This window comes from Silurus meridionalis, chromosome 9 (assembly GCF_014805685.1).
Source record: "Silurus meridionalis isolate SWU-2019-XX chromosome 9, ASM1480568v1, whole genome shotgun sequence".
In the NCBI taxonomy this organism is placed as follows: domain Eukaryota; kingdom Metazoa; phylum Chordata; class Actinopteri; order Siluriformes; family Siluridae; genus Silurus; species Silurus meridionalis.
Genome location: NC_060892.1, coordinates 13,892,868 through 13,904,593, shown reverse-complemented (window position 1 = coordinate 13,904,593; position 11,726 = coordinate 13,892,868). Strand labels below are relative to the sequence as shown.

The 11,726-nt window shown below is 35.6% G+C and overlaps 1 protein-coding gene across 4 annotated transcripts; it reads left to right on the top strand.

Annotated features, from left to right (window-relative positions):
• The first annotated feature begins 907 nt into the window (after window positions 1-907).
• Window positions 908-9,436, top strand: dhodh (dihydroorotate dehydrogenase). Of its 4 annotated transcripts, none has more exons than XM_046858348.1 (9): window positions 908-971; window positions 1,741-1,953; window positions 2,157-2,356; window positions 5,845-5,927; window positions 6,053-6,240; window positions 6,884-6,997; window positions 7,914-8,067; window positions 8,783-8,942; window positions 9,016-9,436. In XM_046858348.1, the coding sequence occupies exons 1-9, from the start codon at window positions 948-950 to the stop codon at window positions 9,107-9,109; spliced, it is 1,230 nt and encodes a 409-aa protein (XP_046714304.1). In that variant the 5' UTR covers window positions 908-947; the 3' UTR covers window positions 9,110-9,436. The 4 variants fall into 4 exon arrangements, with proteins under 4 accessions (XP_046714304.1, XP_046714302.1, XP_046714301.1 ...); XM_046858346.1 differs by having other exon boundaries at window positions 2,136-2,356; window positions 6,056-6,240; XM_046858345.1 differs by having other exon boundaries at window positions 2,136-2,356.
• Window positions 9,437-11,726: the final 2,290 nt, after the last annotated feature.

Genomic DNA, 11,726 nt, shown 5'->3' with positions numbered 1-11,726 from the left:
ATATAGCTGATGCAGTACACAGTAAAATGAGACAATGTTCCTCTAGAACCCTGGTGCTACATTAAAGAACATAGAACTACATCGCACAACATAAAGTGTTCAACCATCGTGTGCAACCTAGGTAAAAACATTTTGGTAATGTCTTTCCTGGAAGTCTGATTAGGAAAATGCCCCTTCTTTGCCAAAAGATATTGAGCAGGACTTGTTGACTGGCTTGTTTTGAAACAATAGGAACTGGAAGACTCACAGTAACAAAGACAACAATGAACTCCAGTATACAACTGAATGTTTTTGAGACTGATGCGAGTCTGTCCAGCAGCTTAAGATGGGCTAAAATTGGGCCATGCAACAAGAAGATGATCCCAACACACAAGAAAATCGAAACCTGAATATTTGAAGAAAGAAACAAATCAAAGTGAGTTACTGATGATGGATTGTAAGACAGATGTTCATAAATTAATGCCCTCTTCTATGCATAAATTAATACATTACTCTGTCTAAGGCAATGGTGTGGACATTTCTCAATTGATGTAAGATTCCTACAGAAAACATTTACTTCTAGTTATTGTTGGTATAAGTGTTTCTACTAGTTTTACTTAAGTAAAGTGCTATTTTTTGTTTACTTTTTTTTTGTTCTGAATGTGGGTTTATATCTTCAGGGAATAAAACACTACATATTAAAATCTGTTGAGTTTTTTGGTTGCCATTTGCTGTTTTTGAAATCCAACAAGGATGCAGTGTCTTAAATATAAATAAATACCGTAAATATATACCAACGTTACATACTGTGTTATTCGTTTAGTTGTATTATTATTATTTTATTTTTTTCTTATTTATTTTTACACATTTTTGTGTAAATGCCAGACTTATAAGTTGTCTAAACATCGCGAGAACTCGCGAGATTTGAGTAAAATCACGTGGATATTCCTCCAGTGTTGATAGCGTGAATGGTCATGGCGGGACAGCTGAAGGTAACCAAGTATTCAGCATTTTAACAACCACAGTAATAACAGAAAGATTGCGACAAAACCTATAACTCTGTATTTATAAATACAGTACAGCATGGCATGTTTAATCTGCGACATGAGACATGTGAAAGCAGCCTTTCATCTCATGTGACATGTGGTAGTTTCTCATCCCTTCTCCTTTTAAAATTCATCACTAATCCACGACTTTCCAAATTCTGATGCTATCATTGAATGTATTTCTTTATATATTGTGAACAGAAATTCCCTTTAGCAATTCGATTTGCTGCACTTCAGTGCTCTTTTATATACGCATGCGCGGTATATGGTGTGATTAGATATCGCGATATTGCAACAGCGATATTTCTGTATGTATTATGTAATCTTCATGAAAGTGTTCCTGATGAAGTATAGCAATCATGCGCTCAGAGAGATTGAAACAGTAATGGTTCTGTTAATAAAAAACCTGGATATTAGTAAATTAGAAGAGAAATTCCAAGGAGGGAAGACATGCAGGTAGCTGGGGGTGAAGGAGGCAGATGTAGAGGACAGGGGTATGGAGACAAATGATCTGCTGTGGCGACCCCTAATTAGAGAAGCTGAAAGAAGAAGAGTAGTCTCATATTGTTTGTATTTGATGTTCCTTTTCAGCAGTTTACCTTTCAGAAAGGCATTGTCCAAGTCTGAGCCATTAACATGAATTCTGTTTGCTATCAAAGTCCTAAAAGGTCAGGTTTATTGCCATTTTTTAATGTCTGCTTAATTTCCACCACAGGAGCGTCTGAAGGATGCTGTAAAGATCCTGGGGTGTGGCAGCACCTTATTTTTGGGATACCTTACCGCGACTGGGGATGAGCACTTCTATGCTACTACCCTTATGCCCACGCTGCAAAGACTTGTGGGAGCAGAAACGGCTCACATCATGGCTGTTCGTTTGCTCAGCCTGGGTCTGGTGCCCAGAAGTCGCTATCAGGATCCTGCATCACTAGTGAGTACAGAATGCTCTGACATACTGTATTTCTATTAAGAGCTTTGTTGGTTTTGTCTCTAATGCTATAATTATTGTTAGACTAACTGTACTTTTTAACAGCTTAATGAATAGATTGTTTTCTGTGTCACTTGAGGCATGTGACAGTTTGTGCTAAACCTTAGCAATATTAATGTCGTTAGATAATGTTTGTGTTAACCCAGGAGGTGAATGTGATGGGAAGGAGGTTCAGGAATCCTGTGGGGATCGCAGCAGGCTTTGATAAGCATGCCGAAGCAGTGGATGCTCTGTACCGGCTGGGTTTCGGTTTTGTCGAAGTGGGCACAGTCACCCCAAAACCACAGGAGGGAAACCCAAAACCCCGTGTATTCCGACTCAACGCTGACAAGGCAGTTATTAACAGGTACACAGGCAGCTTCTAACAATAGTTAGAACTTGCAGTAGCACATCTAAATCCTACTGTTTACACACCTGGGATATTCATTTAATTGTAATTCTAATAAATAATTTTTAAGAGTAGCACTTCATGCGGTTCTATTGAACTTGCTAAGCCTACTATTTCTGTACGGAGTCTCCAGTGTTTTTCAGCCTATTTCATTTCAACAAAAGAGAGAAAACTGTGACAGGATGTCCCCTGTTGTTTTATTTCCTAATTTTGATCACTACAACCCAAACAATCTGATTCAATATAGTAATGAATCATTAAATAAAGAAATCTAAATCAATGTGCTTGCGCTTAAATCGTACTGACTCTTCAATCGCTGAGGTTCATTTCAATCTATCAATTTATATTTTCAACATTTCTTAAAATTATTTTTGTTAAAAAAAAAAAGTGCTGAACCGTGTCGGAGGTATCCAAATAATATTTTAAAGAAGACAGCTTAAGTGTTGAATGCAAAATATTTAACATAAAAATTGTTTATTTAGAATGGCAAGAAGTTCAAATATACAGGGGGAAAATGTTTTTGCATGTAGACGTGAGCAACTGCTTGGCACTGCTTGGATGGCATTCTGCCACACCTTTAAGTTGTTTTGGGTAAAAGTGTAAAAGTGTCAAAAAGGAAAAAATGTAAATATGGCTTGCTGAATATGAAATGAGGAAAGTAGAAATGCGAAATGTTATGTCATGGTAATCAAGGAAGAAGACAAGGATGAGCAAACATTTTTATTTACCAATTCTCATGAGAGGTGATATAAAATTAAACTTGTAGTATCACAATTTGTTGTGGGATACGTGCAGATCCAAACCTTTTCAAAAATGGCTGAAAAAAAGTCAATGTGGCCAAATGTTTCTGCTCACAAGCTCTCATTTATCCAGGATTTAGGTAAATAAGATGTAGCCCGTTTGAATAGTTGCATATGTTGCAGAGAAATTGCCATGATTTTTTCAAAATACAATACACAGACTGGCCTGGGCATCAAAATACATTAAACAAACAAATCTGTGTAGCTCTGATACATGCTGGCCAACAGGATCAGCCATTCTAGCAGGTTCCTACTAGGCAGGTTAAGTATGAGTCTGAGCTGAGCCAAGTATGAGACCTTCTGACGTAAATGAGTGCAGTGTGTACACTCCTGGTTTTGAATGGCAAATTGTCTTGTTGGTACGCATACTGCATAAGATTTGAAAAAGGTGCCCTTAGACATGCAACAAATCTGAAGTGCCAGTGATCACGCAAAAACACTATTATTTTGCTTTAATCCTGTTTAAGTGAGCAATTTTCAGAGTTTTGGGATATTGTTAGAAAATTGTTAGATGGTTTAATATATTTGAATATCAAGCCTTAGTTAGAGGTTACAACAATTGTTCCCATACTCATTTGGGGAAGATTTTGTCCTGTTCTATTGCTCAAGAGGACAAAATCTTTCGTATAATTGACTGTGGTACATATGACATTCACATGTCCGCAGAGATTTATTTATATAAAGAAAATACTTTCATTTCATTATAAATCCATATTTATGTTTTATTTAACCTGCACTATTAGCAAAACTTAATATAATGAAATATTGTGTAAACCCATATAAAGTTATTAAAAACATACAAATAAACAACTCTTTCCTATTTATACTTGTTGAAAGTTATGTTCTCTTTTGTTGATAAATAGGACAAAATCATACACATATCCAAATGAGGCACCTGTATCATGTGTCATCAGGGGTTAAAGAGTTTAATTAAATAAAAAAATCAATATCTGCTTTTTTGCATGCAAAACTAATTGTGAGGAAATATTGTGTATAAAAAAGTCACAGTTGTCAGAATGTATTTTATTGAACTAAACATGTTGGCTGTTTTCATAGTTATAGACAAAATTATGTCGGTGTTAACTGTTCAATCACTCAGATATATATTTTAGTTTTCATGCATTTCTATAATCTACAATACAATGAGTATGTCATACAGTTAACATGGATTTTTTTTATTAATATAAAACCACTATGAATTTAATTAAATAAAACTGTATAAATATTGGCTCTTTATTAAATTTAGAATAACTGGTTAAACACCTGGTTTAAGTTTTGTTCTCTTTTGTTGATCATCAAGTCACAGGTATGAGAGACTATAAATAGCAACTGGTCTCATAAATATATCCTAACCTATGTTAAAGATTTTTTAAAATCCACTCATTATGTTTTCTTAGTTTTGTGTTCCTTTGCATTTTAGAGATATTCTATCATAATCCACTTTGAACTTTAGCAAATAAAACAGCTGTCTAAATATTGGCTTTCCTCTGTCATCGTCTTGCTTTGAAAAACCGTGTAATCTCATAAAAGGAAAGTCTACAGCTGCCACTTTGTCCTTTCTGTGTTTCCAGCCTAGTATTAAATATTGCCTTCGGTTTTACAGTGTATTTGCCTCATACTCAATTGTTGAGAGGGGAAAAAAGTAGTTTGCATTCTATTTGTTGCTATGGAGACCATTGATGAATCTTAACGACTGAGCGGAATGAACAAAGTCAGCAGAGTTGTTTGCTTTGCTCAGATTTTAACAGCAATAAAAATGTTGTCAAACTTTCAGGTTGAAGCAAGGAAAGACGTCAGCCGGTTTATAGGTCAATACACAGTGCAGTTTGATAAAGTGCTGAGTCAGACGTGCACGAGCAGCAGTGTTTTTACTCTGAGGAAATAAATTCAGCTTAAATACAAAAACTCCTTTATTTTAGACATGATTCAGTTTCATTATGATTTGTGCTCATTGTGTTTATAAAACCTATGTGACGGTGCGGTTATGGGCAAATAATCAACAATGAGGTGAAATAATGCACTCTGATGTCATGCAGCTTTATTAATACCACACAGAAGCTGATCATCATTTATGGCATATCGTAAAGCATTTTTTACAAGTCTTATAGAACAATAATATACCAATGATTCTATATTATTGTATATTAAATAATATCAAATATAGGTTTTCATCCATTGCTGGTTATTTTTAAGTTTTATTTTGTAAAAGGTGAAATATTAGTAAATGTTATACTCTTTTGTACAAGCAGGTATGAACAGGTCGTTTATTCACCTATCTCTTTTTGCCTCCCTTTCCAAGTCAGGATGCTGAGAAACATAAGCCAGAACTTGACTGTTATATGGCACTTCTTCTATAAAAAGTTGAACAGCATGCTGAACGTTTATTTATCATTTTGTTTATGTGGAGTATAAACTATACATTCCAGTTCCTGTGAATGAGCTTTATGGTATTTACTGTATAGAAACACTAATGTTGCAACAAACATGTTCCTGTAAACCACATTAATCTGCAATGGAGAATGTATCAACATTTGCAGTGTGGCATGAACATGCACAAATCCATGTAGTCCAGGGCATACATTTGTGTAAAAGGTATTATATGAGTAATTTAACATCACTAGTTGTGTATAAATGTATGTTTTTCAGATACGGGTTCAACAGCTGTGGTATTGTTGCTGTTCAGGAGAGATTGAAAGACAGACAAGGAGTTCAGTCTGAGCTCACTAAAGGTAAACCGAAGACATTTTGTAGCTTTGTTATAGCTTGTTTTTTATATATATAATATATGTATATGTGTGTGTGTGTGTGTGTGTGTGTGTCAATAACCAGAATTATTATTTTTACCCAATCTCAGCAGGCAAACCGCTCGGCATCAACCTGGGAAAGAACAAACTCTCGACTAATTCCGTGGCTGATTACCTTGAGGGTGTGAGGGCGCTTGGCCCCCTCGCTGACTACCTGGTGGTGAACGTGAGTAGCCCGAACACTCCTGGCCTCAGAGAACTGCAGGGGAAGAAAGAACTGCGCCATCTACTGGAGCAGGTAGAGCACAGCTTGCTTACAGTACATGAATGCAAAATGACTTTCCTTGTCTGTGAAGGCTTTTCTTCTTTATGCCTAAGCTTGACTAAGGTTACAGGTGAACCGTGCAACAAACATGTTTAGCATACCTGATGTGCGCAGGCAGAACTGACTACTCTTAATTGCAAAGAAAAAGTGCATTCTGCACTGTATAACAAATTTTTCGGTTTATGCTAGATTGTACATGACTTTTTTTTTTTTTTTCTTTTGTGCATTTATTTTTTAGATTTTTCGTCTTTAGCTAGTAAGATTTGCAAGAAGAATAACAGAGGAAGGGCTAGAGTGCAATGAAAAGGAAAAAAAAAGCAAATGTTGCCATGTCATTGCTTAAAACTCAGGGTCTACCAAAACATTCAGAACTGCATCTGGACATTGTTCTTATGTAAAACAGTTCATGACAAAAATTACAAGTAAGCAAATGTAATTTCGTCCAAAACTAATTTAGCCACTAAAGTTGACTACTGGATTAATCTAAATATCTGACACAAAAAAAAATTACATGAACATTGTCTTATAAAATTGAGATGACTGGATTTTATTTAAATCTCCTCGGCCACCTGTTTAATTACACTGCGTCAGGGTATTTTTTTTTATGTGATTTCAGGTCCTGAAAGCAAGAGACACTCTACAAGGACCGAATCATCCGCCAGTAATGGTCAAGATTGCTCCAGACCTCTCCCAGCAGGACAAACAAGACATTGCAGAGGTCATCACAGAGGTCAGTTTTTTCTTTCCACCTTTATTAATTACGCTGTCATTGTATAACCTTCATTGCTATAGTCTGTCTGAATACTTGATTCTGATCGGCCAGGAGTGGGTACAAACCATTGAAAACACAGGTAGTTCTGGTCAGTTTAATCCCTGTTCTATGTTAATGCTTTGCCCTATAAAGACCTGTAGACATAGTAACATTCAGTTATGATCATGTTGACAGTGGTACAGCTATTGTAAGCATTGTCTAATGACCCTTAATGAGCTAAGTAGATTATTTTGCAGGTCATTTAACCTGTAGATTTTGGCAATTATTAGGCTGAGGTCAAAGATGTATTTGAGGTGGAGAAGTGGAGAAGAAAACCTTAAAATAAGAAATCTATTGAAAAACAGCATAAGGAGTTCATTATTAGGAGTAGTAAAGATGCAGCACAGGCACATGTATTTAACACAGATCAAATCTCTTTTTTTGTTAAAATTAATTCCAGTAAATGTTATCTTGACACACTATATCTGTGTATGATTTAGAAAGAGGCCAGAATTATGTCTATGTCTATATGTATAAAAATTAAGTAATGAAAATTAAAAGCACTGCAAACATCAACGACATCTTTATCTTGTCAATAATAGCAAGTGACCAACCTTTGTGAGGTTTTTCTTCTCTGTGTCATGCATACAATTTAACACTCACCTATCCATAGATTATCTCTTAACTAAAGATATATAATATACTGTATATTATTGGATATTTACTTAATATGTGGCTTGAGTGTGCGTGAGAGTGGTAATCATTATAAATTCACATTCTTAAAACTGAGTTGATGATTGTTTTTCTGTAACATCATGCCCTAAATGTTGTTTCCCTACACATTATCACTGCTGTTGTGTCTAAATGATTGCTTCTGTGTGCTTTTGTGCGTTAGCTCGGAGTAGACGGTTTAATCATCTCAAACACCACCGTGTCCAGGCCTGAGAGCCTGCAGGACCACAACAGGAACGAGGTGGGAGGTCTGAGCGGGCAGCCACTTAAAGAGCTGTCCACTCGCACAGTACGGGAGATGTATACCTTAACGAAAGGTAAAAACAAATGACACATCCTTAGCCAGTAGAACATTTCTGCTTAGAGAAAGAAACTTGCATTTAAAATAAAAGCAATACATCTAATCATGCATCCATTTCTTTACTAAACAATTCTAAACCCCTACCATTGTAGCACCATTCTCAGAGGTCAGCACATGTCAAAGTATCCTTATATACATTTTACATTTTTATCTGCAAACATTTAGAAAAGCATTCTTAATACTTTTCCATTTTTTTTAATTCATAATTTTTTTTTTTTATCAAATTGTTATGTTCACAATATAAGTTAAATGACACGCAGGAAAAAAAACATTTAGCTCAATTTTGTCATGAGGAAATATTTAGCTGTCGCTCACTGTGTGGAACTGTACTTTTGATGTGGCTGTTGTTACAATTGTGTATAAAGCAACACATTCGTTTAAATTGCTGATTAAACTGACTGCAGCTACATCTATGTTCAACTGTTTCAACCTTGCAGCTAATCAGAGTCAAGTATTTGGACAAACTATAGTTTAAATCACTTTAGTGTACTAGAGATTATGTACCATTTTAATATACTGGCCATCGCGTGGCCTCTATGGTGTGCATTAATATTGCTTAGCGCATACCTAGTCATGGATCATGCAGCCATGAATGTAAAAAAATTAATAAATAAATAAAAATGTAAATACTGAATGCTTTAATTGAAGACAAATATTTCTCTGTGCTTAAGGGAAGGTGGCCATAGTCGGTGTAGGTGGAGTGGCTAGCGGACAGGATGCCCTAGATAAGATCCGTGCTGGAGCATCTCTGGTTCAGCTCTATACAGCGTTGGTGTATCAGGGTCCTCCGGTCATAACCAAGATCAAACGGGAACTGAACGAGCTCTTAACGTGAGTACACTCTCCATTTTATGTTTCTATCCTGATCTGTAATTATGTTTTAAACATTGCATGTCTCTTGCAGGAAACAAGGATTCAGCAGTGTATCAGAAGCAGTAGGTGCTGATCACAAGACTTCTCAAGGATTGACGTCATCACAGCCAGGAGCAGTGAATTAGTATTTAAAACAGCTCACATGCAACTCACCAGCTCAGACTGGCAGAGTCAGGTTTCCAGTGTCACATTTTCTTCTTCATCTGACCTGATTTGTGGATTCAGAACACTGACGCATGACCCGAAGCAGAAACATTTGAATGCGAGCCAGTATAGAACAAAAAACGTTTGACATGACGTGATGAACCTAAAGTCAAATGTCAGCAGTGCGAGTCAAGATGGAGTGAGAACAGTTTTCTGAAGACCGAAAAAAGACTTTAAATGAAGATGGAACATGGATCAACTTTTGTAAAGGTTTTCTGATGAATAAATCATGATGAATTAAATAATTAGATATGGTTGCCAGGCCCATTATTACAATTAATTTAAAAGAAATTGGAACTTTAAGAAAAAAAAACTTGAATATTAGTTTGTTCAAGATATATTTTTTAATAAAATTCACTTTTACTTTTGGGTTTAATCTTCTTTCCCTGATGCATTACATTGGATTTTCTTTGATGCGTGTCTTCCTGCGTTACCCACAAAGCTGTTTAATAGTAGTACAGAAAATGATGCAGCAGTGTTTCAGTCCTTCAGTCGGTTTAACTGAGGCATGCATAAACATGTTGGTTATAGTTCTATCTCAAACATAACTTGAGCCATAAATGTAAATATAATGAAATAAAGGCATTTGCAAAGGTTTATAGTTCCATATACACAATCGTGCACTCGCAACAAAATGTTGTGTAAGGTTAAAACCACAATTGGAATAACTTTAAAACAATTTCCTGCATTTCTGTTTTTGGAAACAGAAACAGAAAAGAAGGTCATAAGCTCAAATTCCAGCACTGCCCATGTTGTGCTCTTGAGCAAAGCACTTAACGTTCAATGATTTGGTTGCTTTAAATGAGTATATAATGTCTGATGTAACAAAAATATACATTGACATTTACCTGTTTGGATGAATTAAAAAGGTTGGTGGATTAGCAATAATCCACAGAGGTGGCAACATCCAAAACTTAAGTAGTTTTTTGTTTTTTTGACCCCTTGCTAAGGTGATCTGTGAAATACATGAGGATGCCATTTTTCTGCACTTCATCAGATAAAAACTGACCTGATGGAAAAGCAAGTTTACTGTAGGTGAATATATATTGGGATCGTAAAGATGCACATCTGCTTTCAGTAAAAATTTTTTTTTACTTCTACCATTTACATTGCTTTTTATGAACTCAAGTTTGGTGAGCCAATAGAAAACGAGCTCTTTTTAAATGCTGAAAGTAGAATGTGCTATGTGGGGAATTCTGTAGTAGATTTTGTTGTTGGCTAAGGTTTTATGCCACCGAGTGCGATTGAATGTGACACTTTGTGTGCAACTGTACTGATATACAGTACAGACCAAAAGTTTGGGGACACCTTCTCATTCAAAGAGTTTTCTTAATTTTCATGACGATGAAAATTGTAGATTCACACTGAAGGCATCAAAACTATGAATTAACACGTGGAATTATATATGGAATTATATACATAACAAAAAAGTGTGAAACAACTGAAAAATGTCATATTCTAGGTTCTTCAAAGTAGCCACCTTTTGCTTTGATTACTGCTTTGCACACTCTTGGCATTCTCTTGATGAGCTTCAAGAGGTAGTCACCTGAAATGGTCTTCCAACAGTCTTGAAGGAGTTCCCCGAGAGATGCTTGGCACTTGTTGGCCCTTTTGCCTTTACTCTGCGGTCCAGCTCACCCCTAAACCATCTCGATTGGGTTCAGGTCCGGTGACTGTGGAGGCCAGGTCATCTGGCGCAGCACCCCATCACTCTCCTTCTTGGTCAAATAGCCCTTGATGCCTTCAGTGTGACTCTACAATTTTCATAGTCATGAAAATAAAGAAAACTCTTTGAATGAGAATGTGTGTCCAAACCTTTGGTCTGTACTGTATTTTCTGGTGTGTCAGTGTTTCTCACTGACTGACGCTTATGATTTCAATGTGCAGGCAGCTGTCAAGCTCTCACTCTGTCCATGGGTCTAAACGATTCTCTGTCTGAAAAAAGGACAGCCAGCAATTAACAGACATCATTTAAACAAACTTGAACATTTAACCTAGATTGCACTTGCCCTTCCATCCTGTATATTTTGCGATATTTGTAAATCGGATTTAAAAAGTGTTCTGACAGTAGTTCTATATATAATAATAACAATAATAATAAGTATTATTGTTATTATTATAATATTCATAAAAATAAATGTAAATAAATGTAATGATATTTTTTCAAAGTGTAATTTTTTAATTTATTGTTTATGAAAAGATTCTCTATTTTTGCACCAGTCTTCAGTTAAAAAGAACCTTTTGTTTGGAATTTTTTTTAGTAATTATTATTATTATTTTTTTTTTTTTTTGCAACAAATTTAGCACTCGTCATCCCAACATGCCACTTTAATATTCTGTCAAACTTTGTGCTTTGATAATAAAGCAAACTTTTTCAAACAAAAACGATCTCTTCTTGTTTCCTCTACTTCCTGGGTGAGCTGTATTAGATCTTGATTTAATGAATCAATCAACACAGTTAACATTTCCTGTTCAGTTGATGACAAACTGGGCCTTTATTGTAACTTTAAGGTTTCCAGTTTCCTTTTTTTTGCTTTT

What these genes read in the sequence shown, in the direction of transcription:
- dhodh (XM_046858345.1), top strand. Translation starts at nt 948, where the DNA reads ATGGTCATGGCGGGACAGCTGAAG. An exon ending in GATGTATACCTTAACGAAAG is followed by an intron (nt 8,068 to 8,782) that starts GTAAAAACAAAT and finishes TCTGTGCTTAAG; the next exon opens with GGAAGGTGGCCATAGTCGGT. An exon ending in GAACTGAACGAGCTCTTAAC is followed by an intron (nt 8,943 to 9,015) that starts GTGAGTACACTC and finishes TGTCTCTTGCAG; the next exon opens with GAAACAAGGATTCAGCAGTG.